Below are 21,488 nucleotides of genomic sequence, written 5' to 3' on the forward strand. Positions count from 1 at the left end.
CAACTATGTGTGAGAGGTGCACGTGCTTCGCTGTTTTCATTCGCAAGGAAAGGAGGTTGAACAGTTCAATGAGCAGCGGCGCGTTCTGCTTAAACGGAGTTTGAAAACTCGAGTTCTGGGCAAAAATTAAACTGTTCGTAATACAAGCCTAGTTATGTCAGCTTCAGATAATCCTGAAGTTGATGGCCCAGCTGAATTGGCGCAAGACTCGACTGATGAAAGCAGGACTTGCACCGATGGTCCGACTTCAGAGAGCACGGCTACTAGTGAAACCACCTTAGAAACCAGCGACGATGTTACCAGCAGTGACAATGCGAGTGCTGAACGCACAGCTTCCGAGGAAGCAGACGAGGTGCACGACCCATATTTCTACACCAAGAGAGATGAGTTCACTTCAGAAGTTCACAAGATTGAAATTGGCAATCTGCCCAAGATTTTCGGGCACGGAGTAAGGTTCACTGCTTCTACCTTTTTTAATTAGTGTGGTGCGCTGCTGTTTCATGTCTTTCAACGCATAATTTTTTTTTAATTTTCCTCAGCAAATGAAGAAACTCCTGTCGAAAACACTGCACTTGAATCCTCACAAAATTAAAATCATCAACAACGCGAAGTTCGCTTTCGTTTCGTTCAGGTAATATAGACCGGATTTTTCTACGTGGCAGAGCTCTTACATACTTTACTCGTCACCTCCAGGTCCGAGGAAGACCGTGAGAACGCTCTGCAAAAGATCCAAGGCTACAAGTTTAAAGGGTGCACTTTGACAGTCAAGGTATCCCAGAAGTTATTTCACAGTAATGTCGCCTCTCAGAGCTGCATTGCCATTGTTCTCCCATTTAAAAAAAAATAAGGGGAAAAAGGCAACTAGTTAGGCTCATCTTACAATTTTTTTAAAACCTTGCAGAAAGCAAATCCCATGGCTGATCCACTGATACAAAAGCGAAAACTTGGCGAAGCTGAAGACGTCGCACCACAGAAAAAACTGTGTGACGAAGCCAGTATTGCGGAAAGGTTTGTCATTCCACTTCATACGAGTGGGCGCAAAAAAATGCAATGCATAACCAATTTGTGGGCGTGTACTTTTGGAAACCGAAAGCAGAATCTTGTAGAGGTTTGCTATTTATTTTGGCCCCTTCTGCTCTGATATCCACATGAAAGTTAAATTTGGACATCCATTCCAGAAAGCATACTATCTGCTGTCGCCAGTCTGGACCACACAAAAGTGAATGTGTTTGACGTGATTTTGCTTCATTGTACAGTCCATTTCATTTCGCTTCCTCATGTCCACACTTCTCTACCTGCATCTCGTGGTTGTATACTTTTAACGCGAGAATGTTAAAGCACCCATTTTCCAGAAAATCCAGCGTCGTCGGTGTTGTGAGCGAGAAATCGCCGAAGAAGCAACCTAAGTGGACTACCCAGGTCATGTGACCTTGTGGCGTCATCACAACCTCTCCAGCAGTGAGCAAACTGTCCACTGTGGCAGGTGGCTGTTAAATTGACGATTTATCGCGAGGGGTTGCTCAGGAAGAGCAATGTTGGTCGCACAAGCCTTACAGGTGGCAGCACCTGCCATCACTGGGCAGTGGTGCATGGCTTAACTGCTGTGCCAGGAGTGGTATGAGGACTCCCAGGATCTGTGAAATGCAAAGTCTAGAATGACCGATCCTGCATGTACTATGGGCATTAACCCATAACACTATCGCGTCATACCTTTAAGGCGGGGCTTAAGTGCCCACTCCAATTTCTAGGTGGCTACTTGCCTGATACGGTCAGAATTATCGAAAATCCACATCGCCTGCGGTGACGGCAAACCAAAAAAGCAGCATTTCTCAAAGATGGTAACGGTAGCGCCATCTCTTGCCCGCCAGAGGAAACAACACACCGGGATTCCTGAACTGTACACTGCCAAGCCACTTGCCTAAGGCGCTGCTGAGGGTAGGCTTGACGTCATGCCCGCCAACTCGTAGGCAGGCGCATACTGAGTATGGCCCGGCTGTTAAACTTACAACACACCATAAACACGGCCATCTGCTTAGAAATAACTGGAACGATGACTGCACTTGGGTAGTCATACCTTAAGGATGAAAATCTGGCGTTTTCTCATTATTTCGTGTCTCTTTAAATTATCTACAGTCTGATTCAATGGCTTACAATTGCACTTGTCATGTGTCCTGTTGTTCAGTATCATTTTCTTCGAGAGCTAGTATACCTTAAATTTCCATAATATGTGCAACACTTCATGGGGAAAGTGGGAAAAAAACTTTCTATGAAACGTAGCTTGACCGTTTCCACATTCTCTTTAACTTCCACTCTGATGATTTGCAGCAGTAATACTTCTTCAATACCGAATAAATGAAACTTGCACGAAGTTCGCTGATTGTAGTTGCTGGAAAAAAAGAGGAGAAAGACAAAGCATCAGTGAAGAACACTGAACACTGTTTTTAACAAAAAAGCAGATCATTCCTCATGAACTTGATTGAGCTTGTCAAAAGTGGCCTGTATCATACAGTGCAGTGTCAGGAAGTTGCAGTTTGTTTGCTGATAAACAATTTTCCTCATGACTTCTGTGCGCACTGCCATCGCCCGCTGTTGACAGCACTCGTAATGCACTTTGCAGGATCAAGGAGTCTGTGGCTGCTTGGTCAGACCTTCCATACGAGCAGCAGCTGCAGCAGAAAGAGGAGCAGATGCGAAAGGTCATGGTCAAGTATGCCCGAAAACTTGAACAAGTCAACCCAGGACTCAAACGATGGATCAGCAAGCAACGGTTAGAAACAGTGGGTCTTTAAAGTTAACCTAAGAGCAGTCAGATTGAAACCATCGATTGTTGAATGTGCAGAGCTGGAAAACTAATTTCTGATCTGAGGTTTCCGTCTGACAAAGGTGCTTCTGATTCTACAGTATGTGCTCAGTTATGGCAGCGAACGCTGTGCTTGACATTAATCACCTGTTGATAGCCAATGTCAGTTTTTAGTGCTATGTCAGTGGCTGTTCTGACACATTTCTACAAGTCATTCCTATTTAGTTAGTGTTTTAGTGAAAAGGATGTGTTCTGGCCCTATTTTAATCGCTGCGTAACTTTATGACAGTCAGCACTGCAAGACAAAGAATACTTGAAGTGCCTCTGATTCTAACATGACATTTTTGCTCAAGTCGTGTCATCCTTCATTGAAAGAAGCTGCCACGGTGTCTCAGTGGTTATGGTGCTCGGCTGCTGACCCGAAAGACGCGGGTTCGATCCCAGCTGGGCCAATTGCATTTCGATGAAGGTGAAATGCTAGAGTCCGGTGTGCTGTGCAATGTCGGTGCATGTTAAAGAACCCCAGGTGGTCGAAATTTTGCGGAGCCCTCCGTTATGGTGCCGCTCATAACCTGAGTCATTTTGGGCCATCAAATCTTATAAACGAAACCAAACCTTCATTGAAAGGGTGGGAACAAACCTTTCTACAAGGAAGATTTTTTTGCAAAAAAATTGCTAAATGAATCCACTCTCAGGTCTTGTTAATGCTTCTTAACCAAAGGCATTGAAAGGGTGGAAACAAATCTTTCTAAAAGGAAGATTTTTTTGCAAAAAAAATTCTGAATGAATTCACTCTGAGGTCTTGTTAATGCTTCTTAGCGCTTTCATAGACTGTAGGAAATATGCTTCTCTCAATTTTTTGTTGATGCTGATGCTGCAGGAAGCTTGTTGCCCACCACTTAAGTGTACGGCTATCTTGTGAGAAGTGTTCACAACTGCAAAGAATGATGCTGTGGTGCCTGCTAACTGAGCAAAAATTATTTTTCATGCCTCTAGATTTTCTCATGCGATGCCAACATTTCAGTGGTGCTGCAGAAGATCTGCTTTTCAATAAATGGAGCCTGAAAATGGGTGCAACGCTCTTTAAACTTAACTTTATGTTTCAAAACATCAGCAAATTACAAAATTGTCGTATATTACTGTTTCGCATGTTCAGCTCTCACCGTTGACATGCTGTTTATTAATTTTACTTTTTGTATTATGTCCTATTTAAAATGATTACTCACATACTTATCGAAGATTAAAGGCTAGAATTGTGATATTTCCACATGCCTTGCTTGGTTACGAAGATTGGCTTTTATAAAGTTGCATGGTGACCTGCCAGAGTGGTTCGATGGCTATGGTATTAAGCTACTTAGCCCAAAGTCATAGAGACAAATCGTGGCTTAGGTTGCTAAATTTAGACGGCAGCGAAATTAATGAACACTGTTGTGTTATGCTATGTTGATGCACGTTAAAGAACCTCAGGTAGCTGAAGTTAATCTAGCCTATCCGGACCGCATTTCAGTGGAGGCGAAACGCAAAAGGCTCCCGTGTGCTGTGCGATGTCAGCGCATGTTAAAGGGCAACTGCAACACTTTTTTAGAATTTTGCGATATCCAAGGATTCAAATCTATATAGGCTGTAGGTAAAGCATGCCAAGTGTTTTTGCACTAGCATTTCAAATAGTGACGTAATCGACGATTGAATTTTGCGCTTCTTCTCAATGCACCGGAGAAGTGCAGGGAAACTTAGCGTGACGTCACGGAAGGTGTGATTTCAAATTACCGCTGTCGTCAGCCACACCCTCTCCTGACTTGTAAGACGCTGCCAAACAACTCTCGGCAGGGTTTGCCTTTGATGGCGCCGGTTCTTTTCCTTCAAAGCAGGCGTTTGTGCGTTGGAAATGTACCGATACCTTCGATGACGTCATCATGCGCCACCCACTTGGCGTCGAGCGCTGCGGAGAAGCTTGAAGGGCGTCCGGATTTTATTCGGCGATTAATTCACTATTTCAAGTGCTAGCCCAAAAATACCTCGCATGCTTTACCTGCAAGTTTCACATATTCGATCCTCATAAGCTCGTTGATTTCTAAAACCTATGCAGTTTTCCTTTAAGAGTACCAGGTATTCGAAATTAATCCTGAGCCCTCCACCACTTTGTTCATCATAGCCCATGTATCACTTGAGGCCGTTAAAACTCCACAATTTACAAGTTTTTTTACTATGGAGTCCTCCGCTGCGATGTCTATGATAGCTCCATGTGGAGCTTTGGGAAGTTAAGCCTAACGTACCGTACCAAAGCCACATGACGGCATTTGTTTGCAGGGAAGCTCACAAGCTTGGCGTCTGCCCCCTTGAGCCCATCAAGGCATCCCCGGTTGTGGATGGCTACCGCAACAAGAATGAGTTCACCGTGGGCAGGCACTTGGAGACGGGAGAGGCGACCGTGGGCTTCCGCATTAGCAGCTATAGGCAGGGATCCATGAGCGTCGCTTCAGCAGACGAGCTCTCAAATGTTCCAGAATTGGCAAAAAAGGTGGCCAAGGTATGCTTTCACTTTTTTTTTTGGCACCATCTTTCAAATTCGTGAGTCAGTTGGCCAGTAACTGAAGTACCCCTGTCAGATGTCTCTTTATTTACCTGGCAGAATGTAGTTTTTGTGCCCGAGTTATGCCATTTTCTCTGCACCCTAAACAGAAAGGAGTAAAAAGGATGTGTGCTAGAGGACAGCTTACTCCCTTTTACTCCCTTTTTACTCCCTTATAGGCGTATTCATGTCTAGAGCGTAGCCCAGTGTTCATGTGATTTAATAAATGTCCAGTAGCAATTTGCAGTGCCTTTGATGTGCAAAGCTTTTAGGCTACTTGGCATGCCATTGGAGGAGAGAGACAGAGGAGTTTCCAAGCCTTATGGAGGGTCTTTATCTGGGCTCTTTGTATCACAGATGTTTGAGACCAGCAGTTCTTCCCCTTGAATCTATCAGGGAAGTCTTTTACAATGAGTGAAGGTTGTCCTGTAGCTTTCTTTTCACTGAAGAAGCAGTGACAGTGGGTGTGCCTTTAATGTGTTTAACTTTGCGTTATGTAATTTGTATGCTGCCTTATTTGGCTAGCTTAGTGTTCTATAGGAAACATTTTCATGAGACCTGTCATATACAGGCATTAGTTTTACAGCTCCAAGATTGTTGCATGTAATACCCCTGTTGCACAGGTTTCAGCTGCCATTTAGTTGAACAGCAGTTCAAGTTTACAACTAGGTAATGTTTAACCGAGCGGTAGCTAGCTGCAGTTACACAGCACGTTCAGCAAAACTCGCTCCAAATGCAGGCAGTTTATAAATAAAAAGATGCTTAGACATGTAGTCGGGCTGATGATGGTGATGATGATAGAACCGAGTCTTGGGTTTTGTTCCCATAGTGTACTAAATTTTTCTTGGGTGGTCAAGATTTTAAGAAAGCCTTACCGTATTTTCCGGTGTATAAGACGCGGCTTTTTTTCGAAAATCTTGCTGGTGCGTCCTATACAAGGGTGCATCTTACATGCGAATTTTTCATCTTTTTTTTGCGAGTTCATCGATTACTCCGGTTCATGCTCAAGCTTTTTTCACCTAAAAAATATCACTACCAATATTGCGGTTGTAACACGGTTAATACTTCAATACCGGGACCGCCGTGCGCAACATTCTAGGTGATCTTTATCATGAAACGGCGGGGATGACGACTTCCGGGATCACAAACACGCGGCTGTTTCGGAGGCCCCAAGCAAAAGTAATGAGAAGCGCCAAAAGATGGTGACAATCGCGCTTCTCGCCATTGTCAAGACAAGCCGGCGTTCTTTTTTAGTCACCCTTTGCAACTTTTTTTGCTCCGTGTACGTAGTGCATGTTTCAGCCGAGTTGCTTCCAGAAATGGGTGAACCTTTTGATAGCGCATCTGAAGATGAAGACTTTGAAGGTTTCAAGTAGAAATAAAATGTTGTTATGGACATATGGGGAGCTGTATCGTTTTTTCTTTCTTTTTTGCTAAAACGTGGACGGGTATGGCGTGAGTGTTGCCTTTTTCGATCACTTAGCGTTGCTTAAGAATTGCTCACAGGTACAGTGCATTTCGCGATAGTCGCGCAAGCGTGTTTAATTAAGCCTCGCTAGCCTAACTGGGCAAACTGGTGTGCGTCTTATACACGGGTGCGTCTTATATACGAACTTTTTCAGTGGCAGCTTGCATATATGGCAGGTGCGTCTTATACAAGGGTGCGTCTTATACACCGGAAAGTACAGTACATCTTTTTATGCAGCTGTAGGCCATTGATCTGGTGGACATTGTAAGAGTAATTTCTTTATAGTTAAAATCTCGCTTCACCTTTGTTTTGTTTTTTTTTGTTCAATGCACTACACTGCAGAACCGGAAGCAGGATGCTTTTAGCGCCACCTTGTATGAGGAAGCACAATGAGTTATCGCAGGATTAGAGGCCATGCTGAGGGTTGCCGATCTCTCCGCAGTGCTTCCAGGACTATGTGCGGCAGTCTGGCAAGGAGCCCTTCAACCCCGAGACGCATGAAGGGTACTGGCGACAGCTGACCGTGCGTACTACCAACCAAGGACACATCATGGCTATCGCAGTCATTCATCCTCAAGCTCTCACTGAGGTGTGTTCCCTCTCTCTCTTTCTTTGCTTTATCGCATATGATTAATTTCAGGTGGGCATCTAAAAGGAAAATGACCCATGATGTCGAATGCGCATGAGAGAAGAAAGAAATTAAAAATGTAAGCATTGGTTCACTTGGGCAAGAAGCAATGGAAACCATTTGGAAGAACTGCGTGATATCGCAACGGCTTAATAACCTCTGGGCAAGCTTGCCATCCGCTCTACTGTACTGTTTCTTCTGTTTTACAAGCAGAAGCTTCAACTTTGTCAGGCAGTCATTTCACAGATGCTATCAGGGAAGCATATAACATGGCAGCGGCTGCTACACAGACATTTTAATTGCTGCAACATAAAAACTCAAGGGGGGGGGGGGGGGGGAAGGAAAGGGGAGGGGGGGGAGGAGGATTATTGCAGCATGTGGCACAGAATGTGACGGCATCTGTTTGACAGATGTAATGTATTTTCAAAAGATGAGCAGGACACCTGGATGATTATGCCATGAGAACAGCAACCTAGACGCGAGGATGAAAACTATGCAAATACGCCGCCGCGGTGGCTCAGCGGTTATGGTGCTCGGCTGCTGACCCGAAAGACGCAGGTTTGATCCCGGCCGCGGCGGTTGAATTTCTTTGGAGGAGAAATTCTAGAGGCCCGTGTACTGTGTGATGTCAGTGCACGTTAAAGAACCCCAGGTGGTCGAAATTTCCGGAGCCCTTCACTACGGCGTCTCTCATAGCCTTAGTCGCTTTGGGACGTTAAACCCCATAAACCAAACCAAACCAAGAGCTGCGTGATATCGCAACGCCTTAGTAACCTCTGGGCAAGCTTGCCATCTGCTCTACTGTACTGTTTCTTCTGTTTTACAAGCAGAAGCTTCAACTTTGTCAGGCAGTCATTTCACAGATGCTATCAGGGAAGCATATAACATGGCAGTGGTTGCTACACAGACATTTTAATTGCTGCAACATAAAAACTCAGGGGGGACGAGGGTTATTGCAGCATGTGGTTCAGAATGTGACGGCATCTGTTTGACAGCTGTAATATATTTTCGAAAGATGGGCAGGACACCTGGATGATTATGTCATGAGAACAGCAACCTAGATGCAAGGATGAAAACTATGCAAAAGAAAGCAAATTATGCCTGCCATATATGTAGAGGGTCTGAATGGGGAGATGAAGATAATGGAAGAGGTTGAAGGTAAAAAGTATGCAGCAGCAGTAGCAGCTTCTAGCATGCCCACGACTAGGGTTCCATCTGCATTGGACCGTGCATTGGGGTGCTTAAAAATGAGGACCAGCCTTTTAGGTTGTGGCATGTTGCTGTTAGCTCTTTGTGACCCAATAATACAATAGTGGCAGTTATTGTTGCTATAAGGGTAAAAATGTCAAGACTGTTAAATGACTATAGGCACATAATCCTAGTTTTGGTCAAATGTTTAGGGGAATCCCCCAAGGTGGAGTAGATTTGTAATAAGGGAGTAATTACTCATTGGCGTCCACCCGAGCGCAGCCATACGGCTACAAAGGAAAGCTATACAGCTTTCTCAGAAACTTCGCAGTTAGAGAAAAATTCGTCCTGGTCCGGGGTTCAAACCCAGGACCACCTTGGGGGATTCCCCTAAACATTTGACCAACACAGTTCCCACTTCGAGTTATTGATCAATTCGCTCTCGCCCTGCCATAAGCTTGCCGTCCTGGTTAGGTCAATTGGTAGAGCGACTGCTCCGGTGAAGCGGTGGTCCCGGGTTCGAACCCCGGACCAGGACGAATTTTTCTTTAACTGCGAAGTTTCTGAGAAAGCTGTACAGCTTTCTGTTGTAGCCGTATGGCTGCGCTCTGGTGGATGCTAATGAGTAATTACTCCCTTATTACAATCCTAGTTTCGTGTTTGCTTTTTTAAAATAATGCGTTAGACATTAGATTGTACATAGATCACCACGTGGTGTTCGCCTATGGCTGCTAAATAACTTATAATTAAATTTCTTCTCTCATGCTGTTTCGGCTTTAGTTTCATCAACTGAACAATGTCTGTAACGTGTAATTGACTTCTAGGTCGCGTTAGGCATGAAAAAAACTGCATTATAAACACTGCTACTTAGTTTTAATTCACTGCAACACTTAATCCAGCCTGGTTCAAGAGCTGGAATGACAACAGACAATGTACTAGCATTTCTATTGCTGTTTTTTTTTGTGCCTCACGTGACCTAGAGGTCAACTACACGTCATGGCCGTCGTTCGGTTGATGAAATCGAAACCAGAACTACATCAAGGAGAAATACAATTAGTATCATTTATTTAGTGTCATAGGCAAACATCGCGGTGTGATCTAAGTATATTAATATCTAATGTATCATTTGAAAGCAGAAAACATGCTAGCAAAAATTAGGTACCTTTAGTTCTTAAGCAATTTATTTGCAATTGCGCCATTGTCACTTTAAAAAGCACTGTTATTTTCTCTATCCACAGGCTTGCCTTATCTATATGCCTCCTGCACTTTTCAGTGCTGCTTTATGTATTTTGGGTCAGTTGACTGTGTTCAGAAAGACCCAATGTTAGCACAACATAGTTAGTGCTGTGGAGATACTCGTTTCATGCGTGTACTGTTTGGTCGCTATACCAGTCTGCAGGTAATGTGTGTCCACAGTGTGTGTGTATATATCAAGATAATGTGTGTATGATTAAATGAATGTCATGATGTGTGCTAAATCGTTACATCTGGTGTTGCAATTCAAGCGCTGTAGCATGAGGTAGTCGTGCTTCAGCTAAGATCTTTTCACAGCGGAAACGGGTTGATAACTATATGGGGAACCCTATTATTTTATCAGGCTTTTGATATGAAATGCCTAGTAGTTGAGTTCCTTTTAATTTTTTTGCTGTCTTTATTGCAATGCATTGTTGCTTTTGAAAAGTTTTATTCTTTTATTGTTGCTAACAGTAGTAACCTGCGTTTTACTGTCTGTTATTCTTTTCCACTTTGGAATTTCAGGAAGAAATCTCCGAGGAGAAGGAAAAACTACGTAATTTTTTCACCGAGGGGCCTGGAAAATCGAGCGGCATCACTTCATTTCATTTTCAGAGGTTTGACAAAAAACGCTCTGATGAGGAACAGCCAGAGTATGAACATGTTTTTGGGACGCAGGTGAGGCTGTTTTTTTCATTGTCATGTTAATACAGTAGTGACACAAAATTTACAGGTTTCATATTGTTGTTGGGCAGGCAATCAGCTCGGCATAAGATAAGTCTTTCATGTGTTTACACTTTCACTGGCTGGCACATGTACATACACTAGAAGCTGATTAATTCGGAGGCTGTCGGACCGCATAAGACATTTGAATTACCGTATTTACTCGCATAATAGGCGCACTTTTTTTCCATAAAATCCGGCTCAAAGTTCGGGGTGCGCCTATTACGCGGGGTAAAATTTCCGGAAATTTTTCGACTCGCAAAATTGAACACACCGCGTAAACGCACTCGTGTACGGGCCGCACCCCGTTTTCGCGAAGAAAATATTGAAAAAAAAAAAAAAAGATCCGTGTAGGGCCGCACCGAAACTTTCCACGACACACGCGGGAATAGCCTTCGGAATGCACGCGCCGAGGCCTCCGCGATCGGCTCCGGCTGCGCGCAACGGGCGCTTGATCCCGGAGGTCACACACGCGCACAGGAGCTTCCAGACGCCGTCCACGGAGGGCGCCCAAGGCCAAGCTCATCATCATCATCGTTTTCCTCCGCCGCGAGCTTTCGCTATCTATATCGCCATCAGCATCACCAGCTCGTTTTTTTGTTGTTGTTGTTGTTGTTGTTGTTGTTGTTGCTGTCAAGTGCCGGGATTTGCGGTAGCGCGATAGTTATCGTGGTTTATGGCTTTGCCGCGGAGCGTTGCTGTTTTATCTCGACGGGCAAGCACCTTAACAGCTACACGGCTGGGAGTTTGCTCTTGAACACGGCAAGCGTGCGGCAGGTCGGAAAATACGACGTGGCCGAGAAGTGCGGCAGCTGCGACTGCGGCGTCCCTAAATTTTCGTATGCGACTCCAAGCGCCGAGGTTTTCGTGGGCCTAAGTCGGGAACGTTTCCGGCTGGAGATGAAGCTTTCCAAACAGACGATTAAAGTGAGCATCCCTGAAAACTGTGTGCGGCTGTTCTACGCGATGTCGTTGTACGTGCTGTGGGTCCGCAGCAGCTGCGACGGCAGCAGCACTAGTGAGGACTAGTAGTCAGTTCAGTAAAAAATTTGTTAAAATAAAGATTGGAAAGCGGGGGGTGGCGAGGCGTCGGCTTGCAATCGTGTAAATACAGTATTGATCACAGTGCCAAGTTTGGCCGGATGCGCCTATTATGCGCGGAAATAAAAAAAATCTGATTTTTCGCGCCCTAACTTGGGGTGCGCCTATTATGCGAGTGCGCCTATTACGCGAGTAAATACGGTAAGTGGGTTTTCTGATTGTCCAAAATCGAAGCAAATTATTAAAGGCAAGCAAGAAAGTTGTTCTACCGCTTGCAGCAGTTTAAAGTTGCTGAACTGCACTCAAAAAAGGTGCAGACTCCTCCTGTAGCGGGAACTCGTTTGGACTCATCGTGTCGACACATCACTGCTGGTCACCCGAAATTCTATCACACAGGTCTCGATGTCCGCAAAACATGGTCGTGCATCTCTCTCTTGCAAATGGGCTATTCGCGAACCTATTCGCTGTTCACTGCTGCGCGGGAAGCCGGTGGTCCAGGTCGGACAGGTTAGGTTAGTGGTGCAGCGCAGCTCTAAGGCGCATGCACAGAACGGCTCTCTGATGAAAATGAGCTACTAGAAGAGGTGCGCAGCGTGGTCCAGCTGGCCATGGCACGGTGGATCTTGTATCAAGTTCGGTGTAGCATGTGGTGTGCACGAAATAGAAACTACTATGCTCTTTGCTGCTACTGGTGCGGTCTGAGCATTCCTAACGGTGCTGAATGGCAGCCAGGCAGCAGTTAACTGCAGAAGGCCGCTTTAGCCGGAGTGACATCACTTTGCTGCGCACTAAGTTGGAGTTTCGGCACTGTCTGCGTGATGATGTTAGACATATTAAAGGTGCACTGAAGAGGAATCTGAACTCGTCTTGTTGCTGCAGGAACTCAATCTACACATTCCGAGCATTCTTAGAAACTTCGACTTATTGCCCTGTGTAGCCGATTTCCCTAATTAAATCGAATTAACGTCTGGCTCCCGCCTTTATTTTTTTAATTCTCCCTGTACAGTGGGCGGAGTCGACCAACGCATGGAGTGCCTTTCAGCCAGCTCCGCGGAGGCTTTGCTTTCGCTTCATTTTGTTTTTTAAGTTTCCGTGAATAAATAATTTCATTCGCAGATAATAGAGCTGCAAAATAAGCCCGCAGAAATAAAAATACTTGCGGGCTATTTGCTTCTACGGATTACTACGTATTACTCCGCCAATGGCAGAGCAGCAAGCCGCCACGGGACTGTGTGAAAGCCACTCCACGCGTTGGTCAACTCCGCCCACCATACGGGGAGAATTTAAAAAAGAAAGGCGGGAGCCGCACGTCAATTCGATTTAATTGGGGAAATTGGCCACACAGGGCAATAAATCACGATTTTTAAGAATGCTCGGAACATGTAGATCGAGTTCCAGCGGCAAAAAGACAAGTTCAGATTCCTCTTCAGTGCACCTGTAAGGCAAAAGCCTTTAATGGCTCACACCGTCAGCCAAAATTTTGTCACACTATAGCTGTCAATCAAACTGATGATGTCATCGGTGGTGCAGTATGTTGTAGCCATGAATACTCATGTCTTGGTCATTAAGTACATTTGTAGTCATTTGTCATTAATTAGGAATTAGTCATTAATTAGGTGTGATGTCACCCAGTGGTGACATCACCAGTGGCACTGATGACGTCTCTGGGCTAGAGTCGCTTCTCCCTACTGCGCATGCGCTTGGCACTAGGTGGCACCACCATAACGCGCCACTGCATTTAAATGCATTCACTCGGATCTGTTAATCGCTGATCGGATTATTTATGGCTGCGCATTATTGCTCACTCAAGGCGTCAGCAACCGTGCCGCCACTCGCTGCCCACGATGTGTACAGCATGTCTGGAGATCGCGATGTCAGTGACATGTGGGCAGTGCTTAGTGGTCGAGGGTGCAATTCGTAACATCTGTTGCAGCGCAGGAGGATGTGCGAAATTTTTCGCCTTGTACTCAGGAATTTTACGAATTCATATCAACCGTAATTGTGTCATCGAGATTCTGCTGTATGCATTTTCTGCATTTGTGTTTTAGGGCTTTACATTTGTGGCACATAGCAGGAAATTTTGTCAAGGCTTTTTTCGGTAATGCACCAAACCCTGTGATTTGTTTTTTGACTGAAGGACATAGAAGAAAATCTCCTTGGCCTGACTTTTCAAGTGAGCCCGGACGCGTTCTTTCAAGTGAACACGCCAGCAGCGGAAGTCCTGTACAGAACTGCAGAAGAAGTTGCTGGTCTCACTTCTGACACAACACTTCTCGACGTGTGTTGCGGCACGGGAACCATTGGCCTCTCGCTTGCCTCGGTGAGTGTGACGCGTTAGAGAATTGCGAAATAACTGGAAGGCGCGAGGTTATTCTTTTTTTCTGGGCATTTTCAGCTATTGTTTCAGTGGATTAGAGAAGTGCCTGAACCAGAAAAACAAAAAATTCCTCTTTGGTCATCGCCGACAGGCAGCACAAACAATGAAGTATATATAAAAGAGAATAAAACGAAAGATAGTATGAAGTAGTTGTTGGATTAATGTTCTTGCCTAATCCTAAGTAGTGATCTCTGTCTATATTGAACGTCTTCCCTCATATGAATTTAATTTGCCGTAATGAGAAAGCTCATTACTAATAGGCTGTGGCAATATTAGATTTGTTGGTGGGGTAAAAAACTTTTTCTTGCACAAGAGACATAATGCTTTTTTTTTTCTAACCTGACATTTCATTTAACTTGGTGAGCAAAATGTAACATAGACAATTACATATGCTTTTCAGCAATGAATCCTGAGGCTTCTACCTTGCTGTATAACCTAATGCATAAAATGCCGAGCTGCTACAAGACATTCACGTTGCACGCAACTTTTTTGATCTCCCCAAGCCATTGTTTTTACTTTATACCGTACTGGCATAGTGTTCAATTGGTGTAGTGCTAGTTTTCTGTCAGTGCTGCCGTAATTTGGAGTAAAGTACATTTCTTTTCTGTGCTAGGTTATTTTTCCTGGCAGTTGCAAAAAGAGCTGTTTGTGGTGTGATTGCGATATAAACACTTGTATTGCCTGCATAGATGACATTGCCGTTCCTGGGGCTTGACAGTTTCATCAGTCTCCCCTTAATGTGGTAGTGGTTTGCGCTGCCTTGAAGATGTTTGCCACATTTCTGCTTAGCTTTTGATGTACCAGAGGTAAGGAACCAAAATTTGTAATTAGCCTATACAAATATTTGTACACAAAAGGCAGAAGCACGCATTCAGTCTTCTCAGCAAGACATTGTACCTTCTTTGCATGTCTTCTTGAGTTCATTAATTGAATTTAGTGTGTGGTATACCAGATGGTGGAATTTTTTTACTTGCATGAAAGACAGGCTTATAGGCTTATAAGTGGCCTGTTTGTTAAAAGGTTATGAATGTCAAAGATTCAGTGGCATGAGTGATAATTGTCCAACTACTGTTTTGACACATGTGCTGCACACATGTTTAGGGCATAAGTGAGCTGTATAGAGAGGGAAGACGTAATAAAAATTACTGAGAAAACGTGCTTAATTTTTTTTTCTACATTTTTGAGACTTTAGGCTAAGCTATTACAGTAGACTCCCGTTAAGACGAACTCGCTTAAGATGAACCCTTGGTTAAGATGAACAGTGGTGGTCATTTGTTTGGTTTCCCATAGAGTCAATGCAAAAAAAATCTCCTTAAGATGTACACTGCACACGTGCTAATTGGTTAAGATGAACTTTCACGACCAGCCGTGCCCAAGCCATGCAGCTTTACTCGACCATTCGAGCAGTATTTCAGCGGAAGGAAAGAAAAAAAAGCTAAAAAATTGAAAGCTTTTTTGCACCGCCGACGATCCATGCGACGCGGGGAGGCACAGAGACCTAACCACGTCTCCGTTGAAAGGGCGATTCTGTGAAAGCAGAACTGTCGCTGCTCCTCCCCTGTGAGGGCACTGAAGGATATCTTGGAAGGTTAAGTGATATGCCTACGCTTGTAGCAAGCAGACGATTTTCTCAACAGACACAAAAAAAAAATAACAGACTGGACAACACTCAACAGTGCCTGATGCACTGCACTAGTAGTGCAATAAATGCTTATGTTGCAATTATTTTTTTCCTAAAAGACTATTTCATGGCTTTGTTCACATATACGAAGTATTTGGACACACACTGCATGCTCGAACATCATTTTAAGAAGCACTCCTAATTAGATGAACCTCTGATAAGATGAACAGTCTACATGGTCCCTTGGAGTTCGTCTTAAAGGGAGTCTACTGTATTCAAGCAACTGAGTGCTTCTTTGCAAACTCTTCCTTACACTCTCTGTTTGTTCATTCATTCACTCATATGGCACAGGAAGAACAGGAACACTTGTTTGGAAACAAAGTACAAGAAACACATTCTTTAAAGCATTGCTGTCAGGCAGTTGTTTTAGCTTGTTTGCATATCTCATGCTTTCTACTTTGTCTTTGCAGAAAGTAAACAAAGTTTACGGCATAGAGGTGTGCAGAAGGGCTGTGCAAAATGCTAAGCGCAATGCTGAGTTGAATGGTGAGTTTTGCACTTGCTGTTTGTTCAAAGCGAAGTTGTAGCACTCAAACTTACACCTCAGGTGTAGCATTTTCGATTCTTTTGTGCTGTCATCTGATTTCCTTCGATTTTTATTTACTCTGCATATTTGGTTGTATTTTTAATGTGCATATGTTTATTGTATATGTATGTATACGTTTATGTATATGTCTGTTTAACTGTGTACATATTACAAAAAAGAAAAGCATTTGTACCTTGCTCATCTGCTGTTGACGATGGACTAGACACCAAGCAACTGCTTATTCACAAAGCCTTGCTTTCTCTGCCGTGATAACTTCTTTATTGCTCCATCTTCATTCACTTAAAGGCACATTAAACATGGCTTTGTACATAATCTGTCTGCTTTCGTAAACTAGTGTCCAGGCTTTATAGACAATATTCACTGCATGTCATGTACTTTTAGGTACATTTTTCACTACGAAATTCTCTTAAATGTTGCTTTCTTAATTGTCTTTTCTTAACAGCATGACCGAAAGTACTGTTTGTGGCACAATGTACAAATCTTGATGGGCGAGGTTTCAGTCATAGTGTGTTTGTCATGATAGATCCCTCTGCTTGGTTTGACTTGGTCACTTGTTAGGCCAACGTGGTGAAGTCATCAGAATGAAATTGTTGTGAAAGTGTTTCATGTAGAGACATGCGAAACCTAACCTGTGGTTTTGGGTCTTTCAATTGTAGGCATTAAGAATGCCAGTTTTGTCCAAGGTAAAGCTGAAGATGTCATCCAGGATGTAATTCGCACAGTTGGCGAATGCAAGGAAATTGTGGCCATCGTGGATCCTCCAAGGCAGGGTCTGCGTAAGTGTTTATTCTTTTTTTTCTTCCTTTGCCTTAGCTGCTCAGTTCTCAGCTGCTCAGTGGAAATTTATGCGGCTGAGACAAGATTTTATGTCTCTTTCCACCTTTTGATTTCCCTCCTGCAGACAATAAAGTTTTGCGAACCCTTCGAGCCACCGCGTCCATCAAGAAGCTGGTGTACGTCTCATGCAACCCGGATGGAGCGCTCCAGAACTTTTTAGAGTGAGTTTAATTTGATTGAGGAAACCTAACTATCCCTGCTGGTTGTGTTCTGAATGTGCGTACCATTAATGTACGCAGTAATAGTAAGAGTAAGCATGTTGTGGATGGACAGCTTTTTTTTTTTTTTTACTATCCATAAGCTTTGCGACAGTCAGCCAACCCCCGAGTTTTGGTCCAATCTGATTCTTCTACTTTTAACTCTGGGGCCCTGTGGGAAGTTTCACAGCTGCAATCATATCACCAGAAAGCTCTCATTGCATCCATTCTACAGAGCAGTTGGTGCAATCTAGAAGTACACTTTGGTACTAGGGTAGAAACCAGGCCACATGTGCACGGACAAAAAAAATTGAAGGGGTTGGCCATTAGCAGTACCATCTACTGAAAGTTCATTGACCAGATGGTATGATTCCTGACCAGACGGTATGCCGTCAAACCCTCGACTACATGAAAGTTCATTGATCGCTTTACAAAGTTATCCAGGTGATATTTATTTTTCTTTTTTATCATAAAATATACCTTTGTGCTTTTGTGTGGTGTGTAAGGCAGGTTTAGCCAAGCAGAACATCACTTCACAGTTGCAGGGCTAACTTTGCCTCCGTACTGGCACGACGAGATCGTTAATTCATGGCTAACCCTCTGTTGTTTCAGCTTGGCAAGAGCTGCATCAAACAACTACAAAGGGGATCCATTTGTGCTGACCAAGGCTGTGCCTGTGGATATGTTCCCACACACACCACACTGTGAGCTTGTGCTCCTCATGGAGCGCCTAAGTGCCTGATTAAAACATTTTATGTGAAGCATACTAGCCGCACAACCAAGCTCTTCCTTGCTGCGCCGCGCGCGGCCGCGTAGCTACCACTTGACCTACATCGGCGCACCACGTGATATGACGTCACAACAGCTGTGAAAGCTGGGGCTCAACTCGTGCGCTCGCTTGCGGACACGCAGCCTCCACCGGCGGCCTAACTCCCGCTCCTTCCGCTAGGGGCGCTGACGTCACAACAGCTGTGAAAGCTGGGGCTCAACTCGTGCGCTCGCTTGCGGACGCGCAGCCTCCGCCGGCGGTATGCTTCGCGTCCTAGGCTTAACCATAAGCTAAGCCAGGCCATTTTTTTGTTGATGAAAACACTGTGCACACTTAAAATGTGTGTTGTTCATTTTTTTCTTTCCGTGTATTATTTCCTTTTTTTTTCTTTTATAGCAGCTGTAAGTGCTCGAAAACCTTGTTAAGGTGGTCTCTCACCATTAGGCATGCAAATTTTATTGCTGCATATAAGTCCATTGCATGTGTTTTGTTTACAAAAATGACAATCCTAAATGTAGGGTCCATCTATACAGGGCACTGACCTGTTTGCAAGGTCTGAGGTTGCTTCGGCCAAACCGTGAGTAGTGCGCGCTCCACACCAGTGCCCATTAAGGATGCATGGAGCTCTATGTGTTAAAAAAAAATTTACAGACAGTCACAGCGATTCATGTTGTGAAGGACTGTGTACGAGAGGCCTAGGCATGGCCCAAAAGAACTCACTCCACCGACTAGCACCAGAGCCACTGCGTCTGGCTTCAAAATTATCGCCCTGCCCCGTCTGCGAAGGCGGTTGTGTGGAATGCGGCAGGCGCAACAGAAAGACGTGCAAAGTAGCCAGAGGGCTAAAGAGGAGAGGCCGCGCGGGGAGCCCAGCACAACCACAGACATCCCTGCGGCCTGTTTTGCGGTGCGCCCCCTCCCCTTCCCCCTTTTGGCGCACAGACAAGCACATTTGTGCGTTTGTGTGTGCGCGCATGCGCGCCTGCAGACAGCCTTACTAGCAGTGGCCCCGACAGACCGCGTAACGGCTTGAGCATGCATGTCGGCTGCATGAGCAGCGACGGCGAAAAACCGTTGGGCGAGGAGGACACCGAAGGAAAGAAAGAGAATCCTCAGAGAGGCGTTGGAGACAGAAGAGGACGAGCAGAGACGGGCGAAGTGAACGGAAGCAGATCGCGCCGGTCTATAGTCAACGAAGCCGGACCTCAGGGGTCCGCAGCAAACTGACCGCCAGCCGAGACGCCGAAGAAGCCTGACGCCTCAACCTGTCATAGTACCGCTAGCCGAGATGCCTGGGAAGATCCGACAGTGTCAAGACGGAAGCCCCCATTAGCGGTCTCTGGGCCAGTTCGCCGAAACGTGGGACCGTCACTAGGCAGAGCGCCACCCCGCCAGAGCAGCCGAGAGCGAGGCACCTGTTGGCCGGACTGCACCGACGCCTAATACAAGACAGCAGTGAGCGGAACCCGCAGTTTCACCTTCAGGCAGAGAGTGAATAAATAAGGTTGACTCGGAGGCGTTGGCTCAATTCTCCTCGCTTCAGCAGAACCCGTAGATAGCAACAAATATTGTGTTGCATTGTGACTAACCCCCGACAGGTGGGAACGTCACAATGTCACAGAATATGCATTCGCATAAGTGTTCCCCTGGGATGCAGCAGCCACTGCCAGTGACTGTGTGCGTCAAATATATTCTTGGATGTTTTGCTTGCAGAGTAGATCCATGTTACGATGTTTCATCGTGTGCCCTGTTGCATGTTTATAAAACCAAGCTGCCATGGAAAAAAAAAAACTAAGTTTCCTCTCAGTATGAGGATGCAGTCTAAAATCAAGCTATGCACTGCTGTAGTTGTGTGCCCAAATGTGTAATTGCTTTTAGTTCCAGGGTGCTTGAGTATGAGAGGCAGCTCTCTTACATTCAGATGAGCACAGTGAGCTCATTGAAAGGAATTTGTTCCTTTGACGATGATCGTGCTCAGAAAATATTTCTGGATTCCTGTACGCAATTCTATCTGTACAAGTTGTCTGTGATTGGTTGCAGCAGGGAATAGGCGAAATGCCTAAATTTGCCGAAATGTGCACAGCACTTTTGAAAATAGTCTTAACACTTGGACCTTATGCACTTCTGCGCTCTCAGAAAAGTACGTCTCACCTACATGGCATCAGCTTTGTACAAATGCTGTGAGTTTGCATACAGAATAATGGAAAAGCATGGCTCACTTACCTGGGCCTGTGCTTGTTCCTTTATATATCGCGTGTTGCGGAAATAGACGCATGCCGTAAAATGGTTTGGTTTGGTTTATGGGGTTTAACGTCCCAAAGCGACTAAGGCTATGAGAGACGCCGTAGTGAAGGGCTCCGGAAATTTCGACCACCTGGGGTTCTTTAACGTGCACTGACATCGCACAGTACACGGGCCTCAAGAATTTCTCCTCCAAAGAAATTCTAGCCGCCGCGGCCGGGATCGAACCCGCGTCTTTTGGGTCAGCAGCCGAGCACCATAGCCACTGAGCCACCGCGGCGGCATGCCGTAAAATGCTTCTCCCAGCTAAACGGGCGCATTGTTCGAGCTGAAATTTCACACAGAAGTGGCATTTTGTCGAAAGAATTGGTTTATCCTACATTTGTTTGGGTTACTTGCCTGTATCAATCAAAAAAAGTCGCATATTCGCATCGTCTCCGGCGACAGCGAAGGAAATCACACCGTTCTGTCAGTGATCGCACCGGTGGCGCCATCTCATTTGCTGACCGTGAAGATTCAGCAAGGAGAGAGGTTCGGGAAGTTTGAAGACGCTCTTTCAACTGTTTTTTTAATGGTCACAGAAAACTTAACTTGCTGAAAACTTAGTTTGGCCAAGCTAAGTTTTCTGTGACCATTAGAAACCAGTTGAAAGAGCGTCTTCAAATCTCCTGCTTTGCTGAATCTTCACAACCAACAAACGAGATGGCGCCACCGGTGCGATCGTTGACAGAGCGACTTAATTTTCTTCATCGTCGCCGCAGACGCTCTGAATATCCGACTTATTCTGTTCGAATCAGTTAAGTACCCCAAGCAAACGTGGTATAGAACAATTCTGCCGACAAAATGCCATTTCTGTGCGAAATTTGAACTCGAACAATGCGTCCGTTTAGCTGAGAGAAGCATTTTATGGCGTGTGTTTATTTCTGCAACACACGATATTTATACTTGAATACCGCTGAGCTGAACTATTGCTTGTAGCAGGTCAGTGTTCGCAAAAAATGTCCACAGAGGCAGCACAAAAAAGTTTCAGCAATTTGAATATTCATCTTTAATGACTATATATATATACACTGAAGTGACAGCTTTAACAATTTTACGACAACATATTTGGCACCAAACACACGCACAAATTCTTGTGTCACATCTGTCCGGCACACAGCAAGTGGTCAAAGTGCCCGTGTGTGTTGAC

The 21,488-nt window shown here is 44.9% G+C and overlaps 1 protein-coding gene across 1 annotated transcript; it reads left to right on the forward strand.

The window, feature by feature from the left end:
- Nucleotides 1-21: 21 nt before the first annotated feature.
- Nucleotides 22-18,055, forward strand: LOC149363660 (tRNA (uracil-5-)-methyltransferase homolog A). Its single transcript, XM_089573633.1, has 13 exons — nucleotides 22-448; nucleotides 540-631; nucleotides 694-769; nucleotides 902-1,008; nucleotides 2,618-2,767; nucleotides 5,108-5,327; nucleotides 7,280-7,426; nucleotides 10,412-10,564; nucleotides 13,788-13,970; nucleotides 16,119-16,194; nucleotides 16,912-17,031; nucleotides 17,157-17,253; nucleotides 17,902-18,055. The coding sequence occupies exons 1-13, from the start codon at nucleotides 155-157 to the stop codon at nucleotides 18,029-18,031; spliced, it is 1,845 nt and encodes a 614-aa protein (XP_089429759.1). The 5' UTR covers nucleotides 22-154; the 3' UTR covers nucleotides 18,032-18,055.
- Nucleotides 18,056-21,488: the final 3,433 nt, after the last annotated feature.

Source organism: Amblyomma mixtum, chromosome 2 (assembly GCF_055824585.1).
Source record: "Amblyomma mixtum isolate Tamu chromosome 2, ASM5582458v1, whole genome shotgun sequence".
Classification (NCBI taxonomy): domain Eukaryota; kingdom Metazoa; phylum Arthropoda; class Arachnida; order Ixodida; family Ixodidae; genus Amblyomma; species Amblyomma mixtum.

What these genes read in the sequence shown, in the direction of transcription:
- LOC149363660 (XM_089573633.1), top strand. Translation starts at nt 155, where the DNA reads ATGTCAGCTTCAGATAATCCTGAAGTTGATGGCCCAGCTGAATTGGCG. An exon ending in GGTGCACTTTGACAGTCAAG is followed by an intron (nt 770 to 901) that starts GTATCCCAGAAG and finishes AAAACCTTGCAG; the next exon opens with AAAGCAAATCCCATGGCTGA. An exon ending in CGATGGATCAGCAAGCAACG is followed by an intron (nt 2,768 to 5,107) that starts GTTAGAAACAGT and finishes ATTTGTTTGCAG; the next exon opens with GGAAGCTCACAAGCTTGGCG.